The following is a 26,922-nucleotide window of genomic DNA, read 5'->3' on the forward strand; positions in this document are numbered from 1 at the left end:
CTGGAGAGACTGGGACACAGAGAAAGTAATTTATACTTCCTGCAGTAGGTGTGCATTGATTTTCTTCTTCTCCAGTTGTGGTTTTTTGTTTGTGTGGGTTTTTTTAAGCAGGCTGTTTCACTAGTTTTCCACAAGTGCCTATTCAAGTGCCTTGTCTCACCTACCCTGACATATTTGATTACATGTAATGTTTAACACTTAAAGCAGCTAATACTCTGCATCTACTTCTGCTAGGAGAATATTATCTAATTAATTAGAATGCTTTATCATATATTACATGTGTTTATTTTGCCCTTATTTGGTAACTGTCCTCTGAGAGAGTTAGGAGAATGGTGATTTATTCTTTGTATGCTGGGAAGATTGCTTCCAGGAGGGGTTTAGAGACATGAGACACATGCTGAGCAGCTCTTATGCTTGACACTAATAGGGTACAGTGTGTGTGCAGATTTGTCACACAGGCAGGTTGCATGAGAAATGTTGAAATACTCCTAAGTGAGTGTGGGAGGGGCCCAGTGATGGTACATATTCAAAGTAGTAATTGCTCATTTAGTCATCACATTTTTGACGGATTAAAACACTCCCATGACAACTCTTGCCCTGCCCTGACTTTCATCCAAAGGATTGGTTAAATTAGCCCCTTCTGTGCATTTACTTAGCTGCTACTTTTTTCTTTAAATAAAGTCTGCTTAAACAATTGTGAGACTATGAAGTAACTAACTGAGGGAGGATTATGCTTCACTGTCAGCTGCATTTTGCAGGCTACAACTAGTTTACAGATACCTTTCTGTTTTTTAAACTCTGAACACCTTTGAGAGAGAGAGAAGAGAAAAGCAAGAAGTAATAAGTACCACCCACTCCTCTAACCCTCCAGACTATTGCTGAACTAGAAACACCCTCTTATGCTGGGAGATCATGAGAAAGCAGTCGTCTGCCTTTGGCTGAGCTGAGAGGAAGTCTGAGGTTTAGCCATGAAAGTTTTTGCAGAATCGTACGGGAGAGTGGATCATGTTGTACCTTACTGAGATCTTTCAGAGATTTTTTTCTCATTCTGTACCCTTCTGTGGAATTACTTGCCATAATAACTAATTCATTATATTAATATTTCAAACTAATGCAGTAAAATTTTTGCTACAGCCTGTTAACTTTAAGAACTAGGCCTAATTTTATTTTTTATCTAGAAACAGGAGTTTCTTGTTCTATACAGATCTTTTAGCATGTCTCCTAAACCCCATCAAGAACCAAGCAGAACACTATGCTCAACTCTATGCCTGTTTTTTCTTATTGTTTCCTTAAACTTTTACTTCTAGTCAAAATTACATTTTCTTCAAATTCATTAGAAGCTTTCTAATATGATGTATTGTAGAAAGTGGATCAGGGTGCTATAGCTATATTCTTACAGTAAAATTTTATTATTTACATTAAAAATCTCTGGTTTCTAATCACTACCAAGACAGTGGCGATAGAGACTGAAGATGCACAAGATGAAATTAGTGCGTGTTGCAGACCGTATTGACAGACTCCAGAGAAATGTTCTTTGTTTCTCCTTATTACCAATGATAATCAGATCAGATGATCTGATTTTGCTACAGCAGGTGTGGAACTGTGTGGAGCAGCTATTGAACCACCAGCAGCTTTGCTATGCCACAGCGCACATTGCTTAGGTGTGTCACAGGCATAGGGACGTGACCCCTAATATTTTGTGCCACTCAGAAGTTGGCTGTGGCTGCTCTTGCAAATGCAGCTCCTGGTTTGGCAAAGGCCAAATGCTCCAAGTTCCTGCAGCTCCCCAGAAGGTAGTCCTTTTTTCCCCTCTACAAGTGATCAACATTTCAACATCCACCCTCTTGTGGGGTCAGAAGTTAGGGGAAAAAGCCATCAGGCTGCCAGCACTGCTGAACTCCCTGAAGGTCCTTCAGCGTGTGCTGAAGCATTTGTGCAGAAAGGCTGCCATCGTGTGGCCTTGTCCCTGGCCATGGGGACAGGGTGCAGGAGGCCCTCGCCAGCAGCCTTGCTCCCACCCTGCCCTCCATATCCCTCTCCAGGGGTGTTTTTTAGTTTTACTTGGCTCTGCTGATGCTCAGCTCTGCAGGCCTTTGCAGGCACAGAGTGTCCCAGCCTGCCGCAGGGGCTGCGGCTGCAGCCTGCCGGAGCAAGCCCTTTCCTAGCCACGGTGGGCTCTTCTGCTGCTGTGCTATAAAATGAGCAGCTCTGGCTTTCTGTACATGGTGGGAATAAAGCAGAACTGAAGGCCAGTTCAGACTACTGACCTGCAAAGCAAAAATGTCATTTCACAGCTCAGACTTCTTGTGGAAATGCGCTGAGTTTCTTAGCACAGAAACAGAGCAGCTTAAATGGTAGTGTCTCTTAAAGGCCAGAGACACGAAAGTGGCAGCGCTAACCTGAATGTCACAGCACCTCCAGATGCACAGCCCTCCAGGTCACAAACCCCAGCTGACTAAGGCAGTTGCTATTAGATTTGAGTTTCTGCTTCTCTTATACTTGAAGCATTTGTCTGAAATGCAAACCCAGCCTGGTCTGGAAAGGAGGGGAAGTGGACTTGGGTCTGGCACCTGCCATATGAGCTATTTCTTTCCCTGACCAGTCTCTAAATCAAAAATGGCCTGTGTTTTTGGAGCTTGGGATTTGGTTAGGGTTCTGGATCAGGAGACATGGTAGTATTTGTGTGCGATCATACAGGAAAGGAGTAACTGCTGCAGCAAAGCAGATTCATGGACTGTTTAACCTCTTTGTTTTCTCCAACAGTGGACTAATTAAACACTGTTCAAAGGCATGCACAGCACTCAACAACAGCCAGTGTGTAATCCTCATTCCCACAGACACAGGCACCAGGACACCGTGATCCACACCTTAAGCGTTTCTCCTAGCTGAGGGATGAGTGGTACTAATGTAGGTTGGGTAGAGGAGGAGAGCTGAGCTCTTCCAATCCAGTTCCTGCAGTCATCACTAAATACAGAGCTGGTACTGACACAGCACTTCTGAGCTCGGCTCCATTCCCCCGAGCCAGGCCAGGAGGGCTCCCACAGGGAAAGCAGCCTCTGTGCTTTGGGAACCAATCCACCCTCCGTAGCTAAAAGCGAAGCCAGCCCTCCTAAGGGGGAACCCCTCCCCAAACTGGGGAATCTCTCCGTGGCAACTTCCTCAGCTTTAAAATAAGGTCATTGCAGATAGTGAAGGTAACAGTGTGGGGAGAACATTTTCCAAATCCCGACCAGAAACATGCCACTTTCTATTCGGTTTAAACTGTCGTTTATTACATTCCTGATGGTAAATTTGAAGAACGTGTGTTTCATCACATCTGTATTCATGTCATTAGTGCAATCACGTTGTTGCTAATACAAAAATATTTGCCCTACTCCCAAACGGCTGTAAAGGAGTAAGGTGCCGAGGATCTGAGGAAGGGGCTGCTGGCTGCTAGAGAAGTGGGGAGCAGTGAACTGTACCCAGCCGCTGGCCTGGCTGAGCCCATGAATCCTGCAGCAAGCACGGGGGATCAATGTGGGGTCTGAGGGCACTCTCCCCACCCCCTGCCCTGACCAGCCTTCCAGGAGCAACCTGCAAGAAAACCTGCTCAAAATCATTGCCTCTCCTCTTCCTCCCAGTTCCCTGGGGTCCCTTCCCACCTCCACTCTTCTGGTCTCGCAGTAAGGCTGGAGGCACCTCGTGGAGGCAGAGCCGTAGGCAGGGGAGAACACACACTCCCTGGGAAGCACAGGGAGCCCAAGGGACCGTTCCCTGCTCCAGCTGATCCTCCCTCTTGGTACATCCCCTTTCCTCAGCACTTTTGAGCAGACAGGGAACGCCAAGGATTTTGATATTTAATCCTGACTTTTTGTGGAATGGGCTTGGTCCTAGAACCCCCTTTGTAACCTTGTCAGCGAGGCCAGCTGAGACCTGGCCTCCCACCGCTTTCTCAGCGACATCCCGGCTGAGAGATGGCAAGGCCAGGAAGCAGAAAAGCCTACAGGGGTAATGAGGCACGAGATGCGGGGTTACCTGTTGACGCAGCGGGCAACACAGGGACAGCCATGCAGCAGGGCTGGGGCTGGGCCAGCAGCTTAGCTGCACTGACAAACCTGGCTGGAGCACAGCCCGGTGCATCCCCCAGCTAAGGTGTACCTACAAACCTGCCACAGGTCTGACTCGAAGTCGGCAGGACTCTGAGTTTAATCTATCCATTGTTTCCCCAGGATATTCTCCTCAAACTTTTGCTCCAGGATGTACCCAACAAGAATCCTCCCCTCTCCAAAAAGAGGGCTCTGTCAACTACTGGCTTCACGTTTCTGTGATATAAAGTGAAAATGCACAAGGATGTGTCGGACAGCAGGGGGAGAGAGAGACGGTGAGGGGAAAGGTAAGCTGACGGGTGTATCCACCCTAAAGCTTTTATGTGCACTAGGACCAAGTCCCAGGTCCTCATGCTTTGCAGAGTTCAGAGCAATACTGCTAGCAGCTTTTTGGAAACTGGACACAAAACCTTTCATACCCCTGTGACTTTCCCAGCTCACTGACCTGGTGTGATCAGCAGGCAATCACAGGCAGGCAGGGCCAAGCTTCTCTTTGAGAGACAACTACTTGAGGTGACTTCCACTGCTGTCAGTGCCTTGGCACCAGGATGCAAGCAGACACCATCTTCTGGGATCTTTAAAGAAAAGTCCAGCTTTGCAAAGCTATTAGCGACAAAGCACAGCTCTCCCTCGACAACTCAGCTGTGTCCTAACACATTCCTCTCTTGAGATCACCTCAGGTCACTCAATTATTATCAGGTTCAATCACCTGCAACATAGAGGGGATGAAGGTACATTTGACTTTAAAGCTGTTTCCTGAAATCAAGGCTCTGCTAGCAGTAGGTACCTAAAGAGCCCAAAGGTTATTTACTAGAAGCTAGAATTATTTGAGAAGTCTGGTCCAATCCATTCATCTTAAAATACATGCTTTGGATCAGACACTACAACCTTCATGGGGTATGCAAAGCTTGAGTTCAACCTCTATCTCCCTCTTCTGCTGACACCAGAAAAATGGTGATGCCAACATAGTATCACCTCGTCTCCCACCCGAGATCAAAATTCAGTACTACCAGTCATTCCCAAACCTTGGAACTGTTAACTCAAATGAGGACTCTAGGATTGCTCCCATCACTGACTGTCCAGCAGGTAGTGAGCACTAAAAGCCCACTGTTTACCATCTGAGAGTGCAAACCTTTCTCAGGCTACAGATGTGGCTCAGGCTCTAATGAAACTGTTCCATTCTGGCACCTTTGTAGGAGGCTTCAAAACAGCTTGCTCTCCAGTTCAGGCTCTGGGAAAAGGTCTCAGACCTCCAAAAGGTCTCAGCTACCAATAACCAGAGCTGCAAGGGTGCCCGAGCACCCAGCTCTCTCAGGACAAGAGGAAAGCATGCTTTGAGGACACAGACCACGTTGTCATCTCCTGCTACGTTAAACGTGTGGTGGGGAGAACAGCACGACTAACACGGCACGTAAATCAATCTCCTGATTTAGAATCCACAAATCCATTCCAGAAAAGTTTAATGTGGGTTCCTGGGGCATCATATTCTGAAAAAGACACAGTACAAGAAAAGGCAAGCAGAATTCCCCAGTCTTTAAAACAATCAAATGTATCAAAGCTCCATCTACGACAAGGCTGCACACCACAGCAGCTGCTAGAAGCAGCAGTATCAGCCTCAGGACCAGGAGGCTTCTCCACCTCCCAGAGATGGCCTGGAATAAGCAGCACCCAGACCAGAAAGCCTGGTCTTGCAGAGCCCTAGGGAACTACTGAGACACCCTGAAAGGGAAAGAAAAAGGGCAGAACTCTGTACCGCAGTGAGCTGGGAGATGAACCAGACAGGCTGATCCCACAGTGCTCAAGCTCCGTGAGAGCATGTGTCCTGGGAAGAGCAGTACCCTCCGGAAGACAGATCCCTACACCAAAACTGCTTTGGTCACACCAACCGTGTGTGGCAACACCTACTCCTGTGAGAAACCCTGGCGTCAGAGGAAACAGGGAGAACCATTACAGCAGCCTGTCAGGAGACCAGGAAGGCATCCGAGACATACCACCCTACTAGCTGGGAACAGGAACAAGCAATGGATCTCGTCAGCCTGGTACAGCCCCAGTCCCAGGGATGTCTGTGGTACCCTCCGTCTCCCATTCAGTGTTTGGGTGAAGTATCTTAGGATAATTTAGGCAGGGACCTCTGGTGGTCTCTAGCTCATCCCACGCCCCCACACCCATTCAAAGCAGGGCTAACTTCAAAGTCAGATCAAGCTGTTCAGGGGCTTGTCCAGACAAGTATCGAGTTATCTCCTACGATGGAGATCTCAGGACTCCACTCCAGCACATCCAGAATAAGCAGTGTATGGGCCACGGGCATACTTTTGATGCATGTAGGCCACAGAGCAACTCCCTCTGAGGAAAGAGATAGGTGCTTTCCCTCTACCTACCAATCTTGTATGACAGCACCATCTCTCATCACTTGACATCACACCCGAGCAAAAGTGCAATGATCCGTGGCTGCTCCACTCCACTGTAAGCTCTGCAGGGTTGGTACGAAGTACTTATTTCCCCTGGGACTATGCACCAGAAGCAGCCAAGCCTCCCAGATGTGCAGCCCAACCTGACAGTAAAGCATAACTGGCTAGGTGAGCTGAGGGAAAGGCTGGAGGAGCACTTATTCAAAAAATGGAAAACACCAAGCTTCCTATCGGGAACAAAACTGTGAGCTTGGGGGAGGACCTATGTTGAAGAGCAACCAGCTGATGTCAGACCTGCCAGCCTCAAAAATATAAAGAACATTAAGTTACCCAGCTGCCCAGTAAACACTGCAGACATCACATTACCATCATGAAAAAGATGGCTTCCAGTTGGAGAATAATATACCGAGACATTTAAAGCCTGCTGGGAAGCAAGACGACCTTTACTGACACCAACTCCATGGACTCCCAACAAACACTAAATATGAGCGGTGAGTTTGCAGCTCTAGATGCCCGCTGAAAAACTGAGATAAATGGAGTAGTGGTGGGAAGGGAAGAGAAATTTCCTTCTCCTTGCCACTTGCCTCCCTAGAGAAGAGGATAAGGACCTCTTCCTAGGTGCCAGCAAAGGGCACTGTCCTGTGGCACATGGACCACACCAGGTGAGCCTGTTGTCCCCAGCTAGCCCTGACAGTGTGCACGTGTGCAGGTTGAGACACCCTCCAAACCATCAGGATCACCAGATTTTCCACTGTGACCCCAGCAGGAGCACAAAGCACCTCAAAGGCTGGCCAGGTGCCTCCCGCAGCTGACAGCAGCCAGGCCTGTGGCCCCTGGAGTGCGTCCCCTCCCATCACAGCCCCCACGTGTGGGGAGGAACACGGGCCTGAACCCTGGGGGTCAGGCGGACAGAAGCGCAGGCTCTGGACATCCAAGACGGTGGCAGGGAGCGGGGCACCCCGTGGCCCGGCCCCAGGCAGGCAGAGAGCAGGCAGGGCAGGAGCACAGCGGTTTATTGGCAACACAAGCAGAGGCGGCGGTGGTGGCAGGCCCCGAGCAGGGTGCGGGGCGGCGGTGCTCCGGCGGGGTGGGGGGGGGCCCGGGGCCGCCCCAGGCCTACGTCAGCGTCTCGCCCTTGGTGACCTGCCGGGAAGAGGAAACGCCTCAGCCAAGGCCGGGCCCGGGCCCGGGCCGAGCCGCCCCCCCGCCCCGCCTGAGCCCCGCTGCTCACCCGGGCCTCGATGTACTCGATCCTGCGCTCGAGCGCCGTCAGCTTCTCGTTCAGGGTGGCCAGCCGGGACCGGCACGACATGTCTGCGGGGAGGCGGCAGTGAGAGACCGCGGGCGCCCGCCCCGGCCCGCCACCACCCCCCCGCCGCCGCCGCCGCCGCGGCGCCCTCACCGAAGGAGTTGAGGAAGTCCGCGATCTTCTTGATGGAGCTGGTGATCACCTCAATGTACTCGCGATTGGCCCAGTCCTGGTGGATCTCCCGCTGCACCGGGTCCTCCTGCACCGACATGGCCGCCCCCGCCGCCGCGGCGCACACCGCGCCTGCGCATCTCCCACCCACACCACACCCCCCCCCCCCCCCCGCACGTCGCCGGGCGGAGCCGCCCCCGGTGCCGCCCCAGGCCCCACCCGCCGCCGCCGCCCGGTGTCTCAGGGTTCCGTGGGAGAGGGGCCCGGCCCGGCCGCGCCCTCCTCGTCGCTGGCGTTCGTGCCGCTCCCGCTCAGCTCCTGCGGGGAACGCCGCCGTCAGAGCCGAAGCTTCCCCCCCCCCCCCCCGCCCCCTTTGCATTATAACAAGAGTTTCAACCAAGTCGCTCAAAGCAGCAGGCAGCGTCGCCTGTGAAGGAGTACCTCAGCAGGACTTTCTGCGGAGTCCTCCTCATCGGAGTCCCTCTCTTCAGAGGCTTGAGACAAAATTTCTTCTCCCTAAGTTGAACGCAAAAGATCTGCACTGAGTGTATGCGAAGCAGCCAAAGTGTGCTAGGATGGAATGGAAGAAAGCAGCATTTTGTTACCATCTTAAATAAAAAGCTTTTGAGTAAAAAGCAGGTTTTGTTTCGACTGTCGTGCTTCTACAGTGAAAGATGAAGAAAACAGCCAGAAGTGGCTTCTGTTAAAGCCACACACAAGAGAGTGTGCGAAGAGGTGTTCAAGTGACCTTTACCTCTTCCCTTCTTTGCGTGTAGTTCTTGTCACCGAGCAGAGGAAGGATACCTCATACCCATTCATTACAAACAATAAAAACGGACTGCTTCAGTGCGAGAGCCTCACTGCAAGGAAGCCCCCAGAGATGCAGGCCCTTAATCTTGAAATAAAACGCTTCTTTCTGCTGCACTAGACATGACTGTAATACAGTCACATTGGATTTGGCCTTTGAGCTGTACCCACACACAAGGGCAGAGTTACAGTTGTCTGGGCAAGATGAGCATTGTCCTTTCCCAGGTTTTAATTGCCCCCGGCAGGACAGTGATTCTTACCTGAAGATCCCGATTTTTAAGGATGCCCACCCAGAACGCCTCCTGGCAGTGGTTGAATGCCAGCATTGCCTTCACTCGGTATACAAATTGTTCCAGTGACTTCTTCAACAAAGGCACATGGTTGGTCAGGCCAATGTCTTGGCAAATCTAAATATGAAACAGTAAAACACGACTATGATTGATTCTTGCCTAAGTATTCTGGCTATTTAAAAAGCCGTTGGTTATACAGGTGGGAGGGATGGGACATGATCCCCACAAAGCTTCCCCTGATTATGTCATTTCTTGGCCAAATTCTTTTATAGCTTTTGTTAAAAAATAAAACTCACGTAAGCATTTTGTCTAAGGCAGCAAAATGATCCCTTGCAACAATCTAAACAGCCATGTCCACACTGGATAAAAACAGGAGCCTCAGCTTTTCTCATGAACCTTAGAGAGAGTCTAGTAACTCCTCTACACAAGTCAGATGAATTCTGCTGACCCTTGGGAATTTGAGAGTCTGCTTTTCCTTTGCTCCATCATCTCAGCAACAGACTGGCGTCACTTGCTCTGTTCTCCAAGACCAACGCACAGCTCTTCATGCGCAGATCTCACACTGCTGCCATCTCGCTCATGGCAGCCACAGCTTGCTTGCACACGCATGTCTGGAAGCTGCATTGCTGCTGGTGGTGTGTGCAGCTGATAATGTTTGGGTAAGCCTGACTCATGTACAAGCTATTGCTGGTGAAATAGCAGAGTTAACTGTGGAGGTCAGCAATGGACAACCACACCGGTCCAGTCCAAAGCAAAAAGCAATGTTACAAGTGGCCAGACTGCAAAACTACCTACCCTAGGAAGGGAGATAGCTACTTGCTGATAGCCACAAGCTGCAAACTAATGCTGCAGGGATTTTCATGTCAGGAAATTGCTGAATTCCCAAGCACAGAGAAGAAAGAATGAGAAAGGTATTGAATAAGCCACTGAAATGACAATCTTCTTGCTCAGTGTCTGATCCAATTCCTGTACACTAGCTACATGGAATGTGTGTGCACTATAAACTCCAAAGCCAACCTGCCCTCACCAAAGAAGCACTGGCTTTTGGAGAACTAGGACAGAAGGGAACAGATGGAATTGCTGTAAGCAAAAATCAGCTGAGGAAGGGCAGCTATGCCAGGTATTGTGTGAGATTTAGCTCCGGGTGAGCATCTCTTCCTGCTAGGCTTGGATCTGCAGTACAGAATAGAGTCACTGCTAAACCAGACAACTTGCCAAGAGCTATAAACAATTATTTTGTGCATAAGTATTTTCCTCTTTCATGAGAATACATTTTAACCTTCTTGCATTAAGATGCTCTCATTAGCAACACTCTGAAATCACATCAGCTTCATTTCTTGGAAGAGTTCAACATGCCTGGGAAGAGGGACACTGCTTTGCTTCGTGTTCTGCCAACGGGGAATGGGTAACTGAGTACCCACAGCAATCTGTTCTCTAGCCTGTAACAGGCAGGACCTAGCAATCATCAGCACTAAATCAGGGAAAACCTTGCTAATGACACAATCAACAATCACAGTGCTCCCTGGGTCTTGGAACCTGCCCAACTGTCTGCAGGCAGTTTGGAGACTCAACAAAGTACCACGGCATTTGCAAAAATCTGTCTCCAGGAACTGTCCTTATGTCCAGCATTAGATATGCAAACAGAAGAGGGGCTTGGTGTGAAAGAGTAAATGACAAATCCTTAGGAAATTATAGGCGAAGCTGATTGCTACTGTCTGCTGTGTGGTTCTTTTTAAAGACACTCATATTGAGGGAGAGTAGCAAATCTTAGGTAACACTGCATGGTACGTCAGTGAGCATCTACTAGTTTTGTATGAAAGTGAAATCAAGACTGGTTTAACAAATGTTGGTGTCAACTCCTCTTCAAACAGGTATGGAGCATCCACTGCGTACATTTATTTGCCTCGATTCAGCTGCTGCCTTCTCATTCTTGCAAAAATGATTTGGCACAGAGACCTACTCAGATTGCAACAGAGAGAAGAGCAGTGGTAAAACACAGGTGTTGACTAACTGCAGTTATATGCCAACAGGGGCCATGGGGGACAGCACTTAAAAATGCTAGTCAAGTGCAAAGACAAACAAGACATCGCAAGCTGCAATAATGTTATCCTGTTTATAAGGTGAATTGTGACTTTAAAGCAGGCATGAGGATTTCACTTTCAAACATGAGAAGGACTTTTTAACATCTCCAGGGTTTGTGCCAGCTTCCCGTTCTCCCCTATGCTGATAGCTGCAATGGCCTGTGCTGATCTCCAGCTAGACTTAGACTTTTATGCTCCTGATGCCAGCTCTGGACTAAATCGGTAGCAAATCTAGCTTGGGGAGCCATACTAATAGCTGGCTTTCTCCCTTCAACTACTTTGGCAAAGCTCCCTTCTCAGACATGTGTTCTTGAATCTCTTAGGAGTCTAACAGGAACAAAGCAGCACACATGATGTTCTTTCTAACTGCCTTTTCCCATGTGATTCTCTCTTGCGACAAGCACTGGCTCTCCACACTGTAAGCAGGGTGTTAATCCTCTCCTTCTTTCCCACCCCAAGTCTCCTACAGAGAGACCGGCAGACTGGTTGCGTGTTACCAGCTTCCTCCCCTCCCTTTGCCCTCTTCCCTAGTATCAACATAACAATGCCAAAAAGGCACCTCAAGAGGACTTTGAGTAAGGTTTTACCCTTGATCGCCTCCTGTTGCTGATTCTTCTGACTCACAAGGCTGTTAATCTTTGCCAAAACTTCTCTCCCATATTACCACTCTGGCATCTATACTTTATGCAAGGTCTCTGAGGTCTTAGCTTGTGTCCTCAGAAACACCCTCTTACAGATGGCAACAACCAAAGATGTCAAGAAGCTCTGTCCTAAAAAAAAAAAAAAGAGTATGCTAACCTGATCTGACATCCAAGCCAGCCACTTCCAGATCAAATACTTCAACTTTTGGGCCATTAACCAAGGCTATTTCTCCTCCTCTCAGTTTTTGCTTGTACAGACACTGCTGGAAGTCTGCAAGTAGAACCTGCCTATGCCCTGGAAAAGCAGTGGAAGGGAAATAAATCATTTTTAGGGCAGGAGTTTGTGCTGCAATTAGAACTTATCTTACCTTGGAATGGCCACACATGTGATGAAGTTGTCTGGTACTCAGCTGCAAGGTTTTCAGCAAACTCTGCACATCATCCTGCAATAAATAAGTAGACCAGCAAATCATTCTCAAAGGATTTCTCCGTGAGGGAAACAAGAATAATGAAATAGTATTAGTCCTAGCAATCCTTTCAAAGGGTTATGGGATAGAGATATGATACACGTATGCAGAAAACATCAGATGAACAGGATTAAGCCATAGGAGACTGGCACTGTGCATCTAAGTCAAGTAACTGGTAATAAAAGTACGACCACATGTCATAAGGCCAAGCACTTTGAACTGAAACTGATTTTGAATCAGAATTTGGAATGAATGCATATCAGTGAAAGTGGGGCAATTAAAATCAAGACAACTTTGTCCCATCTTGCCTTGAGTACAACCTTCTGAAATAGGGGAACCAGAGGAAAAGTATAAAACATACTGCTAGATTGTGGTATTTGTAACGCATCCAATGTGAAATCTGGATACCAGTCCTCTCTATTGAGCAAATTATGTGGCACTTTCTGTTGTCCAGTGGCAATGACTAGATATCTGTTTGATAACCTCATTCCCTCAAACATCCATGAGAACAGATCTTACATTTGCAATAGAAAGGAGTTACCTATTAGAGAGACAAGTTGTGAAGACTAAGCCAAAGAATGAGTCTCACTGGCAAAGCTGGATTGCCTTGCAGCAAAGCAGGGGAAGTGAACTGTTCTTGCTTGTCATGTAGTGCGGCAAGGTTGGCCTGTCCATCTGCACTCATGCATGTTGTCCTGCTCAAAGCTCCAAGAATTATTGCAAAGACACCAATGTCACTGTCCATCTGGACCACAAGCCTTCACCAACCTGACTGCTCACGTGAGCTTCCTACTCTGCGAGTGAGACCTTTGTGGTAATAACTTTCAAAGGAGATGGAGGTTGAAAGGGCTTCCTTTGCTAACAGTGAGGCCATCCAACCAGAAGAGTGATGGCAAGTTGGGAAACAGTGATCTCTGTGCTGAGAGAGCACTGGACGGGCAAGTAAACGGGGTAGAGCACAGCTGGAGACATTAGACACATTTGTCATGAAGTGTCACAAGTGTCATGCCAACACGTGACCAGAGACAGGAATCTCCTTCTAGGAAGCATCAGTCATGCTTCCCAACTGGTTCCAGACAGTTCTGTCTCCAAAAGGCTTACCCTGTGCTTTTTAAAGCTGTAGTCCAGGAGAGGCATGGCAAGCTTCAGAAACGCTTCTACAAAGAGACGGCCGTACTATAAAAGAATGATAAATATATCAGAAGGCAAATTTAAATTCCTTTTCAAAGAACCATCACGAAGTCAGATAAGATAATGATACATTCTTTCAAGCTACCCCGGAGACTGTTCTTGCTTAGTAAAAAACTATATTCATGTGAAGGCTGTACTGGAATATACAGGATCAGTAAAGGGTCCCACTTTAATCACTGCAAAGACAGGCTAGAAGGACAAGGTCTCATCATGGTATACATCCCTGCTTTTATTCACTAGCAAATTGGGAATAAAACTGAACTAAACACGAAGTGTTAGAACATACATATATAGATATAGATATAGATAGATAGATAGATAGATATAAAAAAAAGTCCTAGCCAGAAAAGGGAGAGTTGCAGAGGGACACATGATCTTTCTGGGCTCCAAGGGAGACCTGTCTGCTGTGATGTCTCCTCTCATTTGGAGTACCATGGGGAAAGGAGAGAGGGGAAAGGGTCTAAAGTCAGTAATGCCAATTGCACTAAGTTCATGTGGTCGAGCCATACGATGAGGATTAGTGGAAGACAGTTAAAGGTATAAGAAACAGTATCTGCTTCTTCCAGAGAATTCAGTAACCACTCTACTCCACTGGAGGCAATGATTCAAGAAAGCTGGTACTTAAACTGCTCTCTTCAGTTATTTTGAATTCTTGCTTACCTTCAGGCAGATGCTGAGTACAGGCCTGCTGTCAAATACCTACTTGGGCGAGAGGAAAAAAGAGAGCCAGATCAGCCCACAAGTCTAACGGAAACAATGTAAGCACAGCAGCCAATTAAAAATAGCCCTTCATTACATACCCTTCATTAAAGTGTGAAAGCCGTTCTAAGGCAACATCCATTCTCAAGTTTCAACAGGGAACACCATGTAAGTGCGTGAAATGTAGCGGCTGTCAGGCAGAAGTACTTGGCAGGATGGCTATCTGGTGATCTAAGGTGCACCTTTTGCAGATGGCACAAAATTATCTCAACAAGTCTGAAGTTCTTAATAGTTTGGGACCCAAGAGACCCAAGTCCAGCTGCTGGGCAAGTAAGCACATAATGGACGAAGCAAAACTGAGATGTGCAAAATAATGTATTTTGGAGGAACTAATGAAGCTATTACATTAACGGTGCCAGCTGGCAAAAGACACCAGATGTCACTGCACAGGTCACCCACAGCTGTGGTCCAACAGCAAACAAAGAAATGGAACAGACGGTCTCAGCTCTCTTGAAGGCTTTAATCTGGTATACATTTGCGTAAATATTTTTTGCCAGCGACCAATTCTATAACTAATTAGTGAACATTTTAACTGGCATAACACACAGATGTGAGTGAGAGCTGTGAAGGTACCGTGGTGCTGCTATGGATCGCGAAACAGAACCAGCTGGTCCAGCTCTACCCTTTATGCTCTCAAAAGGCATCTGGAGCACAGGTAGGGCTCCAGTGATGCTGCTGTATAGAAGAATCCAGCTCAATTCACCAGAGCTCATAAGCTGAACTTGTAAATGCTGGACTTGCCAGTCATCACTTTGGATATGATAAAAGCAAACAGTAACGATCAACCTAAGCAAGGAGAAAAGTGCAGCTGTACCTATCGCCTTCTGCCCAAAACATCATCACACTCAGTGACACTGAATGTACCAACTCCAAAACTGATGGAAAGGAATATTTCATCCAGTGGGGCTGGCCTCTAGAGTTCATCACCACAGGATGACATGAATTGTCAGCAGGATTCAAAGGAAGATTGTATGTTACCGTAAGAGCAAGTGAAGCTGAGGGCTACCAGATAGGCACTGAATGCAGGTTACAGACAGGAATCCAAGCCTCCTGTTCAGAGTATTAGCCTGCCTTCAGCTGAGTACCTCAGGAGAATGTTTCCTTCTGTCAGATGTTATTCCAGATCTACCTGAAGGGCTTCTCCCATCTGCCTCTTCCACAGCTGGCAGTGGACTCTGACAGACACAAAACACTGTACTAGGGAATTGGGGTGTTTGTTCAGTCCTTTTTCTGCACTTCCTTACATCATCCTGTCTTTGTGCAGACATTATTTGTGTGAGAACTATGTTAGTAAGATGTGCAGGCTGTAAGAATTAAGTAGTATTGAAGTGAAAGCTAAATGGAAACCTTGCACACAGATTATAACTGCCTTTATTTACCACCTCCAGGTTGTTCCACTATTCAGCCATACTTCATGTTTTTCCCTTGTGCTCATGAACCAGGGTACACTGGGCTTTGCTGGGAATCTGAAGGTAAAGCCAGTAAAACAACCAGAACCTCACCTTGACCAAGTTAATGAGGATATGGAAATTCCGCACAGCAATGTTCCACCGCAGCAGCTTCTCCAGTTGCACCTATTGGGATGCAAGGGGACAATAACTCAAGATGGTATATTTCCTCTCACCTTGCTGGATGCTCTCTCAGCATTTGCTGTACCCAAAGCATTGTTGTTGTTGTTGTTGTTGTTGAAGACAGAGGAACAAAGCTTCACCACAGGCAGATTTATCACAGCAAAACCACTTAATGGCAATTCCAGCCTGATCAGTGCTCACATGGCTTAAAATGCTAAGAGTTAACATGCTTCCTTGCTCTCAGAGCAGCTCGTGGTTGCAAAATAATTTTGTGCTCCCACACAGGCGTGCAGACCAACTGCACAGCTTAGTATTTTGCTGATTACTACCTGTTTTCTGGTTATAGCTTCTGCTGGATTTACTGGATTTTCGCATGGTACAAACCAGAAAAAAAGGATGCTACTTATATGTTACCCTGTATATCAGTTTTGGCTGATGAATGAAGCTGTCTGACTGCATGTCCTAGACAAAGTTCAGAAGCAGATTCCTTTCCAATTTATACATCTTTATCGTACTGTACAGTTTAACTTATGTCTTCTTCCCCTCAAAGAGTCCAGTACCTTTATTTTCCTACCTCACTTGAGTCTGATGGTTTCCCAGCTGGGATGCTTTTCACTGAACTCTCTAGCTGAGCCATCATTACTCTGAAGAAAACCGGGAATGTCTGCCTGTGGAGAGAGTGAGAACAAAACTAAAAGCCAGCTCTGAGCATCCAGATAGGCTTCTTGTCCCCAGAACAATGTGGAAAACTTGAAGGTTACCCAGCTGGGCATCCTTCTCAATAGGAAATCACAGGAGATTGACCCTAGGACTCATAAGCATGTCTAGCCCAGCCCCATTGCCCAGACAGATGGAGAATCCTGGGAAGTCACTACCACTTCCCCAGTATGAACCACACATAGACACCACCCACTTCTTTGTGGCTCTGGGGGATGCACAGCAAAAGGTTTGTGGCTGTCAGCATAAGATGATTTTGGTAGTTCCAAAGTGCAGGAACTTTGGCTATCCCTGTGTAAACCATGCTTCCAAATTCCTGTGGTAAGAGCAGAAACACCATGAGTGTGCTTTTGCACACTGCATACCAGCCCAGGATTGCCTACAGCCACCCCAGGCCTCTGAGGCTGACTTTTAGAGTGCCACCACAGTAGCACAGAAGGAGGCAACATACCTGACAACAGACAGCAGTTCATTCTCCAACTAAAATGGCTCACAAATAATAAACTCAACATTGTGTTAATGCACAAGGCCATTCCACCTTGACAGAAAGCTAACCATGTACTAACCCGTTGTGTACTGCCAAAAGAATGTTTACAAATGCCCAGAGTAGTCCACAGCAGTACTAACATGAAACCATAACAGACCACAAAATAAAATTAAATATTAAAAAGCAGAAATTGCCATTGCGCATCTCATGAAACACAAAGTCTCTATTGATGTAATTACCTGCTTAGTGTAGGATAAGTAGAAGAACATCCATCTTTGGCAGAGTTGATCAGTTCAGGAACACCAACACTGGAGATTTCTTCTATAGCTTTCAAGATGTTATCTGTGTGCTCCAGGTAGACACTAAATCCAAAACCAGCTTAGTTCATCAGTAAATATTATGCAGAATAACACAGCAAGTTCTTGAACACTGCCCTACCTGCAACATGTGGCCTAAAATTGTCAAGCCCATTCTTATGCCGAAGGCAATCATATGTAGGAAATCCAAAGCAATACTTAGAACTGTCACAGTAATGTCATTAAAAGCTACCATGATCTGAAACAAACCTGGATTTAATATTTCCTCAATCTTGTATTTAGGAAGGACAGGCTGGGAAGAGGAGGAGAGGAGTTGCCGTTCATGTGAGAGAACGGCTGGAATGCATGGAGCTCTGCCTGAGGATGGGTGATGAGTCAACTGAGAGCTTACGGGTAAGGATGAAAGAGCCAACCAATATGGGTGACGTTGTAGTGGGTGTCTGCTATAGGCCACCTGGGTCAGGAACAACAAGTAAATGAAGCCTTCTACAGACAGCTAGAAGTAGCCCTATGTTTGCAAGCCCTGGTCCTCATGGGGGACTAACCACCATGACACCTGCTGGAAGGACAACACAGCAATGAGCAATCCAGGAGGTTCCTGGAGAGCATCGATGACAACTTCCTGACGCAAGTGACAGAAGAGCTGATGAGGAGAGGTGCTCTGCTGGACCTCACACTTAAAAATAAGGGCTTTTTGGGGATGCGAAGGTCAAAGGCAGGTTTGGCTGCAGTGACCATGAGATGGTGGAATTCAGGATCCTGAGAGGAGGGAGCAGGACAAACAGCAAGATCATAACCCTGGACTTAAGGAGGGCAGACTTTGGCCTCTTCATGGATCTTCTTGCCATGGGGCAGGGGCCTGGAGGGAAGAAGAGTCCAAGAAAGCTGGTTGATATTCAAGGATCACCTCTTCCAAGCTCAAGAACAGTCCATCCCAAAGAGCAGAAAGTCAAACAAAAATGCCAGGAGGCCTGCATAGATGAACAAGGAGCTCCTGGCAAAACTCAGACACAAAAAGAGAGCACACAGAAGGTGGCAGCAGAGACAGATCACCTGGGAGGAATATAGAGGCACTGTCCAGGCATGCAGAGACGTGGTTAGGAAAGCCATAGCTCTCCTGGAGTTGAATCTGTTGAATGCGGCGAGGGGTGTCAAGGGCAATAAGAAGGGCTTCTGAAAGTACATAAGTAGCAAACGGAAGACTAGGGAAAATTTGGGTCCACTGCTGAATGGGGCAGGGGCCTGGTGACATGGGACGTGGAAAAGGCTGAGGTACATGTGAAGGGACTGAATGCCTTCATCACCTCAGTCTTTACTAGCAAAACTGGCCTCCAGAAATCCCATGCCTCAGAGCGGGGGTAAGTCTGGAGCAAGGAAGACTTTGTGGAAGAGGATCAGGTTAGGAAATAGCTAAGCAAACTGGACATACGTAAGTCCCTGAGTGCTGAGGGAGGTGGCTGCTGTCATTGTGAGGCTACTCTCAATTATCTTTGAATGATCATGGTGATTGGGAGAGGTGCCTGAGGGCTGGAGGAAAGCAAATATCACTCCTATCTTCAAGAAGGGCAGGAGGAAGGACCCAGGGAACTACAGGCCAGTCAGCCACACTTTGATCCCTGGGAAGGTGGTGGAACAACTATCCTGGAAACCATTTCCAGGCACATGAAGGACAAGAAGGTGATTGGGAGTAGTCAGTGTGGATTCACCAAGAGGAAGTCACGTCTGACCAGCCTGGTAACCTTTGATGAAATGACTGGCTTGTAGATGAGGGGAGAGTAGTGGATATAGTCTACCTTGACTTGTAAGGCTTTCAACACTGTCTCCCTGTAAGATCCTCATAGAGTAGCTCTTGAAGTATGGGCTGGATGAGCAGACAGTGAGGTGGATTAAAACTGGCTGAACAGCCAAGCTCAGAGGGTTGTGCCCAGCATGGTCCCGGGCAGCCTGCTCTAGGTCACCCTGCTGGAGCAGGGGGGTTGGAACAAGGTGACCTCCAGAGGTCCCTTCCAACCTCAACCATCCTGTGATTCTGTGATTGTATTTCACCTAATACTCAGTCCTGCTCTCCTTGACTTAGCGAGAGCTGATTTGCTTTCAGTTTCGTGAAAACAAAACCAGACACTTTGGTCCAGATCCACACTTGTATGTGTATGTATGCACACATACATGTAGAGATGTGTTGATGTACACTGACAAGCTGTAGTCTAGCAAACATAAGGTCCAAACATGCTTCTATGGCCAATGGCTAACAGAATTCTTGCTATCACTCACTGTCTTTCAATGCTATAGAAACAGTGCTTTAGGCCAAACTATGTAAGTGTGAGGGTTATGACTGAGAGGAGTCATTCCTCTGCAGCAAGAGCACTTATTAGAAAAAGAGTGTCTCGGCATGCTTGAGGCAATGGCTCGAGCCTTACCAGAGCAGAGTATGCAGCGCACTGTTGAACTGGCTGCCCTTCTCTCGGTCTCCGCTGGGCTTCGCCCATGACTGGCAGAGGAACTGCTTTGCTAGTGAAGCTGTAAAAGATAAGGGATAACTCACTGAAGGAAGAATCCAAGACAATTTCCTTCTTCCATATAAAGGCAGTGTGTCCAAATGGCCTTTTGAAAGATCACAATATCACTACCCCTCAATATGCCTAAACTTTGGTAAGTCAGAAAGCATTTCCCCTAAAAAGCAGTAAGGCCACAAGGACATATATCATGACAATAAAATATATGCACATCCTGTGTGTTCCTGGTCTGGAATACCTGTTCATATCAAAACCATGATCCATCTCTGGCCATTTCTACCTGACAAACTTACGTTAAGCATTATTTGTTTGGTATCTCCTCAGTCTGCCAACTGTTTGTTTTTAATTAGGGCAATATGCAACCCTTAGGGCATCCGTTTCTAGAAATGGAATTCCAATAACAAGTGACTTGACTTTTTGGCCACAGCGCTATAGTAATAAATGTGAACAGGCAAGTTTAAAGTTTACAGATTTCTTAAATCAAAACTGCTAACAAACCTGTTTCTCTCTTGCAGAAATGTTTAAAAACAGGAAATTATTACTTAAAATTGGTTATTCCCTGCCACACTCAGTGGGCAGTTCTCCCCATGTGGGACTGTTTAAAATAGTAAAATAATCTCAAAGTAGGGAACTTACAATTCTGAGTGGCTGGGGGGATCCGAGAAGGACAAATTCTAGAGGTGTCTTAGTATGACAAGGTATGGCTGAGAGAGGTGACTGTGTCTGGAGTCTTTATTTCAGTGTGTAACAAAGTGGACACCAACTAGTTTTCTTGTATATTCCCTGCAAGCATGTCTATGCCTTATCTGCTTGAATGCTGTTCCTCTTACAGAACGGGTCTTAATCCCCGAGAAGAGCTCTCTTAATTGAAAACGTTTGTTGCATGGGGTTAGGAACATACAGATTTTCCTCTCTCTGCTCTGAAGTAACAGCTGGATTTGCAATTCATTTCCATAATTTTTGGAAATGAGCTGTCACAGACATCTGTACTTACACTAGGAAGCTACGTCAGATTAAGTCTATGATCACCTCCATAATCAGTGATTAAACTGGTACCAAAATTGAACAGCAGGCTTGTTCTTAGAACTCTTAAAAGCTGTGAGGCTCTGATTTTTAAAAACACCAGCTAAGAGAGCTGGAGTCTGCCTTCCTGCATGTGACTGAGGCACAGCAAAACAAACACCAAAGAGGTTCCAATATTTTTACTGCTTTTCCTTTCATTAACTGCTAGGACTGTTCATCCAGTGAGATTACTAGGATACCGAAGGGAAATCTCTCCCTCAAAAGATGCACTCCAGAGATAGAACCCAAGATTTACAGGCAAAGGACAGCATGAAAACTAATCTGAGATTAGAGGTTCTTCACACATTACCCATTTTCTCTTTCTTCCAGCCAGCCATTGGTTTCTCAGCAATGGCAATCAGGAGCTGAGTGAGGATGAACGCACAGTGGAAGCTGGGAACACTCTGCTGGAAATTCAGTAGGTAGTGAAAACTCTCACTGGGGATGACAGGAAAGGGAAAAGGTAAAAACACTGTAGATAGGTTCATCTCCCAGAAACACATAAATAAAAAGGAAGTATTAGACCAGCTCAGATCCAAGGTCTCCCTAGCCCAGTATTTTGTCTCGGGCAGTGCTCTTCTGAAGACCCTTCAACCACTAGTAGATAAAAATTCAGTCACCAAGAAACTTCTCTCAAGCCCCAGTCACTCTAAGTCTAGCAACACCTTTATGTACTGCTTTTGCCTAGTGTTCCTGTAGGCATTTTAACTACCCAGACCAAATTCATTCCTTCTGTGAATCCTGCTAATCTCCTAGTCTCAAACAGCATGCAAACGAATAAGATCCATAGACTAATGCATATTTTATAATCCAGTAGGTCCTTTCCATTAGGTCTGACCGCACTGCCATTCAATTAGATACAAAGCTCTCTGAAGGCAGTATGGTCTCTATGAGAGCTCCCAAACACCCATTTACCCATAATGTCCATACAAAACAGGGAAAACTGCTTGAAATTCATCCCTTTCAGAGCTTGGGAAATACTGACTCTACCTTATCAGCTCCTCAAGAAGAAGAAACTCTGTCTCTCCCGGCTTTAGCCTGTCTGCAAGCACCTGGAGAGCTGACCTTAGCAAGTCAGTATTTTCATGCTGAGAAAAACCATTCCTGAGGGGGAAGAAAAGAAAATAATAATCCAGTTCATCATTAGACTAGAAGGAAGAGAGGTATCAGATGCAAAAGCATATCTGGGCATATTTTTGCAACAAGAAAAATAAAGAAGCTCGATATGCAAGAAGAACCCTGCAATATGAAATTTATAAGGGGACACAAAAAACTGAAAACTGATTTTGACAGCAAAGTTAGTTCATACACACTTTATCTTTTTCAGGGAACGGAAAATCTTGTGCATACACAATACTAACTTTTCAGTGATACTGCAGACCTGGCTAGGAGGGGACAGGTCATTTCACATAAGCGGAGGTCCATATGTACTAAAACAATGCTGTGCAGACCGGAAAAAAAAAGAGGATGTCTAATGACAGTTGCTGTGCAAGTGCAGTGATGGTGGCTGGTCATTCTCGAACAACAGGTAGGAGCCTAACAGGGAGGAAAACTGTAGAGATCTTCATTAATTCTTTGAACTACCGGTGTCTGTGAAATCATTCAGTGAGGATATGCATTCTGGAAAGGCTCAGATGCATCCATGTTCTAGATATATAGACGGAATACATGGGCTTGATAATGGTAATGCTCAAGTGCACCTTTAACACACAAGTCAATTAACAATCGGTAATATAAGAGGGCTTGATTAAATGTATGTAAAAGGAGTTGTAATTTGGTTGTGGGACTTAAGTGGCTGGACAGCTAGCCTCAATATATGGCTGCCTGACCTACAGCAAAACAGAATTATGTTACTCTCCAAACTAAACAGCAAAACTGATCTTGAGCTGCCTGTGGTTACAAAGTGCGTTAGGTTCTTTGGTCTACAAGATGGGTACACTCAGGAACAACCAACTTTCATACTGGCTAATGAGAAAATGACCAATCCAGGAATAGTCAGGAGTGGACCAGGGTCCCTGAGGCTCCAGTAGCGGCCAACAGGAGAAGCAGACCTCAGACCTCACACACTTTTTACACAGTTACTACTGGTTTTTTAAGTATGAAGGTACTTTCCGCACACAGATCTAAACTAGGGTTCAGAAAAAACTTCTGTGATGCTACCCTGGATTGTATTAGCAGATGCAGAGGTCAAATCCAGGCTGCACATGCATTGTTGAGTTTGGCATTTATGAATCCAGTTCGAGTGCATCAGCAGCACAGGCTTTTCGTCAATGAAGTACACATTCATCCTTTTCCACTGGCAAAAGAAATTCTTTCATTGCTCAGGATTCAGGCAGTGACAATTTAGCAAAGGATGAGGGGACTTACTGAGTAAGAAATTCCAAGATCCCTAGGCAGAATGGGAGTTGCACAACTAGGTGTGCCAGTATGCCACTTACGCTGGTTTTGATCCGAAAGCACATTGAATTCTAGCCAGTTCAGTGCCTCATCGTGCATTCAGTGTTAATCACCTACAGTTTTAGTTCAGCTCAGGATCAGGCAATGAAGCTTGACACAACTATAAAGTGCTTAAAAGTCTCCAGCCACTGCAGCGTGTTGTTCTGCATGGCTGACAGGCCATTTGCTGGGTACGAACACTTTAAAGAAAAGGAACAAGAAGAGGAAGCAATAAATGGATTTTGCTCATTTAGGCGACTATATACTCTTTTGTTTAAACTCACCAAGCAAATAGGGAGCGAAAACTTAGTAACAGCTGTTGGTAACAAGAGGACATCAGCTGGTGCTCCTGGCTGTTCACTCCTGGGTCATCTTCCACACCCCGATTTTGTATAACTGCCTTTAATACAGAACAAATAATTCATTAAATGCTATTCCAAGGAAAGATAATGGCACAAGAATCCATTTCCGTTAATTCCATGTTTAAAAAACCTGAAGAAAACAATGCCACTCCCTTTTTCTCACAAACAAAACCAAAAATACCTTTAAAGGCAACAAAACTTGACAGTTTTTTGAGTCAAAATTGCTGCCCACTGACCTGGAAGTAGTTGTGCATGTTCTCCATGTGATTACACAGTGGCTTTAGTAGCTTGACTACACACATAGCAACTTCTTTGGGGGATCTCTGACACAGGTGGGAAAAGCCAATATCCTTGTAGCCTCTTTCCTGCAGCAAACCCAAAAGTCACTTCATCAACCTTACTTGAGAATAACATCGCATCAAGTGCTACCTCCTGGACTGCTTCTGAGCAGTGCAATTCCTGATGTCATACACTCTGTCAGGAAGGGTCACAGAATAAGCAAGTTGGCTTCTGCTGAACAACCAGCACCAACTCAGACAAGTGGATAACATTCGATGAAAAGAACAAAACTGATGTGACATGTAGCTCTTTTACATTTTACTCAAACACTAAGAGAAGACAGCCTCTGCACACGGGAATTAAGATAGGTAGAAAGACAAGAAAGAACACTGAATATGATGGAGTCCATCAGGTTGTAGTGAATTTCTCATAGTTTAATGCAATGGGCCACACATGTTTACTTTCCTCCTGAAAGCATCAGCCAGGAATACAAGGAGTCACTGCACTCAGGGTTTTCCTCTAAAGACTACAGAAGAAGCAGAAACCCGGATCCGGCAGCTATCTGGCCTGCCTAACCTGAGCTGCTTCTTGAACAGCAGAGCCAGTCTCCCCAAGGAGGGCTAGGAAAAAGGTCACTTGAGTTTTGAGGCTATAAGGCCTCAGTTATATACCTTTTCCTGAGACATGCAGAGAACCAGAAGCTGTAAACACTTCAGCGAGAGAAGTGGTACAGAAGTCACTTTTGAAAGAGCAAGTGCTGCTCTGACACACAGTTGGGCATCAGACTTCCATTTAACTGTTGGATGAAAATAATTCTACAAAACGTTTCTCTCAGGAAAGGCCTGGAGGCCACTGATGTGCTTTGCCTCAGCCCAGGTCTAGACCCATCGGCTGCTGCTGCACTTGCCTTTGGAAAGGGCACTCTCCTTGTGGAGCCCGGGGTCAGCACATGTTCCAGCTTCCAGCACAGGTCATCCAGAAGGAAACAAAGTTCAGCAGGCCCCAGCTGCACAACTTCACGAGCCTGCAATTACAAGAACAGTCAATCCCAGGACCCAGCACGTAATCGTAGTGCCTTGAAGCTCAAGTTCACCCCCTCCGTTTCCAGTTATGATTCCAGGCTTAGCTAACCTCAGCCAGGGACCTATTTGGTAGATGCTAGGGTTTTATGTCTCCCGCACTGCAGGTATGGGGCATCGGTTCTGGTTACTCAAAGCGTGAAGCAAACCAGGTGCTCTGAACATAGCTGAGGCAATGTCAGTAACACTTAACTACTGAGAGAGAACTGATTTATATACATTGACATTGAAAATAAGCTCCTAAGGATAAAAAGAGGTTTAAGCCTGAAGAGTCACAAAATTCACCAATTGAGTAATAGTCAAGAAGTAATTTGAAATAATGCCACATAGCCCAAGAGACTTGTCAAAGAGTCTTCCAGTTGGCCTGTGACCTGCATGCACAGAGACAGCTGTCCTTGGAGCAGGCCAGGCTATACTCCAGCCTGCCATGGCCTTTTCACATTTCACTAATCTTACTGTAGCCTAACAAAATTAGACTCCAGATGGACTCAGCCTGCCTACAAAGAGGGTAACAAAATTAAGCGCTTCTGCTTTCCACATCCATAGCAATGCAGTTTTATATAAGCTCCCAGATGATAAATACGACCCTGCCCACTGGGGGCACATCCACAACACCAGTCCCACATTTGTGCTAAGTTTCTGATCTGCTGATGCCTTGAGACACTTGCCTTTTTGCGACATGGGCTTTACTTAAATGTCATAGGTTCTTTTTAATAGGCAAGCCGCCTCTTAGTGTATTTAACATCCTACAGCTTAGCAGTGTTCAGTGTTAAAGCTCCTTTCTTGCCATTAGGTCTATACATGTTATACTGTATCTTTTTTCCTTTTATGCAACATTTATATTACTTTGTTTTTAATGTTGCTACACTACATGTCTGCTGTTCTCAGGAAAGTGCTCTTTATCTCAGTGCCTTGAAGTACTTGGGTTTCTTTGGGGGCAAATTCTCTCCTGGTACCTAGCTCACAGCCCTGGACCAACACATCTTAACATCAATCTTCTGTCCATTTTAATGGAACAGAAAGGGCCAAGGCCTCTGAGAGAGGCAGTTACACAAAGCCTTGTCAGTACAGTTTCACGCTGTTCCATTCACCTCTGTATGCATCTCTGTGTCCAAGACAGACTTTGTCAGCAGCCCGCAGTGGAGTACAGTGAACACTTCGAGGTCTAACTCTCGGAAGTACGGGCGATAGCTCTGCAGCTGTGCCAGAGGATTTCCTGCCTCTCTCTCAGCAGCAGTCTGAAAAGTAAATGGAAGAATAAAGGTTGCAACCTGCAAGACTCTAAGACTTTCTAGCTCAAATAAAGCTATTTCTTTCACACAGATTTCTATATTTTGTGCCAGGTTGAAAAAAAGACTAAGAAGAATTCACGATAGCTAGTAGAGAGACAAGCACATAGAATCAGAAGCATTTTCATTTGACTGTACAAGTCACTAAAAATTTTCTAGAAAAAAAAATACTTAGGAAACTGGAATAATCTTTGCTATCTCCTTTCTGCGAATCAGTGGCCATTGTGAAACCCATTCTGAACTTGCACCATAAGCATCATGAGAGATGAAGGCAAATGTTTTTGTCTTTGATAAATACCAGGATGGTAAACTATGGGATGTTCTGTTGCCTCTGGTTGACAATCTGTAAGTTCTTAGAGATTCACTCCACACAACCCTGTCACAGGAGCCGATTTATGTTACATGGGGCTCACAACAGGATTTCTGTAGTCTGTCACCCTGGGCAGGGCACGGCATCTAAGGACCAGTCTGGGACCAGCATTCTAGTTAAGTAAGAAAGATCAGATACATTCCTCCCCAAAACTATTTGAGACTTTGCTTATTCCCTGCAACTTAAGTGACTTTGTTATCATATCTGACTCATCATGTCTGTACAATAGCAGGGAAGTAGAAGCATATTTGCCTGCCTGAAATTGATAAAATGGACTGTGAATAACATTTA

General features: G+C 46.1%; 2 protein-coding genes across 3 annotated transcripts in view; both read right to left on the reverse strand.

Annotated features, from left to right (window-relative positions):
• Positions 1-7,489: 7,489 nt before the first annotated feature.
• On the reverse strand, positions 7,490-8,035 carry BRK1 (BRICK1 subunit of SCAR/WAVE actin nucleating complex). The gene is made up of 3 exons (XM_050904943.1): positions 7,896-8,035; positions 7,725-7,807; positions 7,490-7,636 (listed from the first exon to the last, which is right to left on the reverse strand). The coding sequence occupies exons 1-3, from the start codon at positions 8,011-8,013 to the stop codon at positions 7,610-7,612; spliced, it is 228 nt and encodes a 75-aa protein (XP_050760900.1). The 5' UTR covers positions 8,014-8,035; the 3' UTR covers positions 7,490-7,609.
• Positions 8,036-8,138: 103 nt separating this feature from the next.
• The window catches only part of FANCD2 (FA complementation group D2), a 54,261-nt gene continuing 35,477 nt past the window's right edge, over positions 8,139-26,922 (reverse strand). The window contains exons 29-44 of one of the 2 annotated variants that reach the window (XM_050904929.1): positions 26,064-26,210; positions 24,801-24,917; positions 23,851-23,979; positions 23,537-23,652; positions 21,807-21,920; positions 21,127-21,254; positions 19,659-19,758; positions 17,164-17,286; positions 16,295-16,388; positions 15,652-15,723; positions 14,051-14,089; positions 13,301-13,375; positions 12,101-12,175; positions 8,981-9,127; positions 8,355-8,429; positions 8,139-8,231 (exon numbers count right to left, since the gene is read on the reverse strand). In XM_050904929.1, the coding sequence (XP_050760886.1) occupies positions 8,154-8,231; positions 8,355-8,429; positions 8,981-9,127; positions 12,101-12,175; positions 13,301-13,375; positions 14,051-14,089; positions 15,652-15,723; positions 16,295-16,388; positions 17,164-17,286; positions 19,659-19,758; positions 21,127-21,254; positions 21,807-21,920; positions 23,537-23,652; positions 23,851-23,979; positions 24,801-24,917; positions 26,064-26,210 (1,629 nt within the window). In that variant the 3' untranslated portion in view covers positions 8,139-8,153. Of the gene's footprint in view, positions 8,232-8,354; positions 8,430-8,980; positions 9,128-11,943; positions 12,028-12,100; positions 12,176-13,300; positions 13,376-14,050; positions 14,090-15,651; positions 15,724-16,294; positions 16,389-17,163; positions 17,287-19,658; positions 19,759-21,126; positions 21,255-21,806; positions 21,921-23,536; positions 23,653-23,850; positions 23,980-24,800; positions 24,918-26,063; positions 26,211-26,922 lie in introns of those variants that run through there. The other variant, XM_050904931.1, reaches the window with a different exon arrangement.

Source organism: Gymnogyps californianus, chromosome 13, assembly GCF_018139145.2.
Source record: "Gymnogyps californianus isolate 813 chromosome 13, ASM1813914v2, whole genome shotgun sequence".
NCBI classification, from domain to species: Eukaryota; Metazoa; Chordata; class Aves; order Accipitriformes; family Cathartidae; genus Gymnogyps; species Gymnogyps californianus.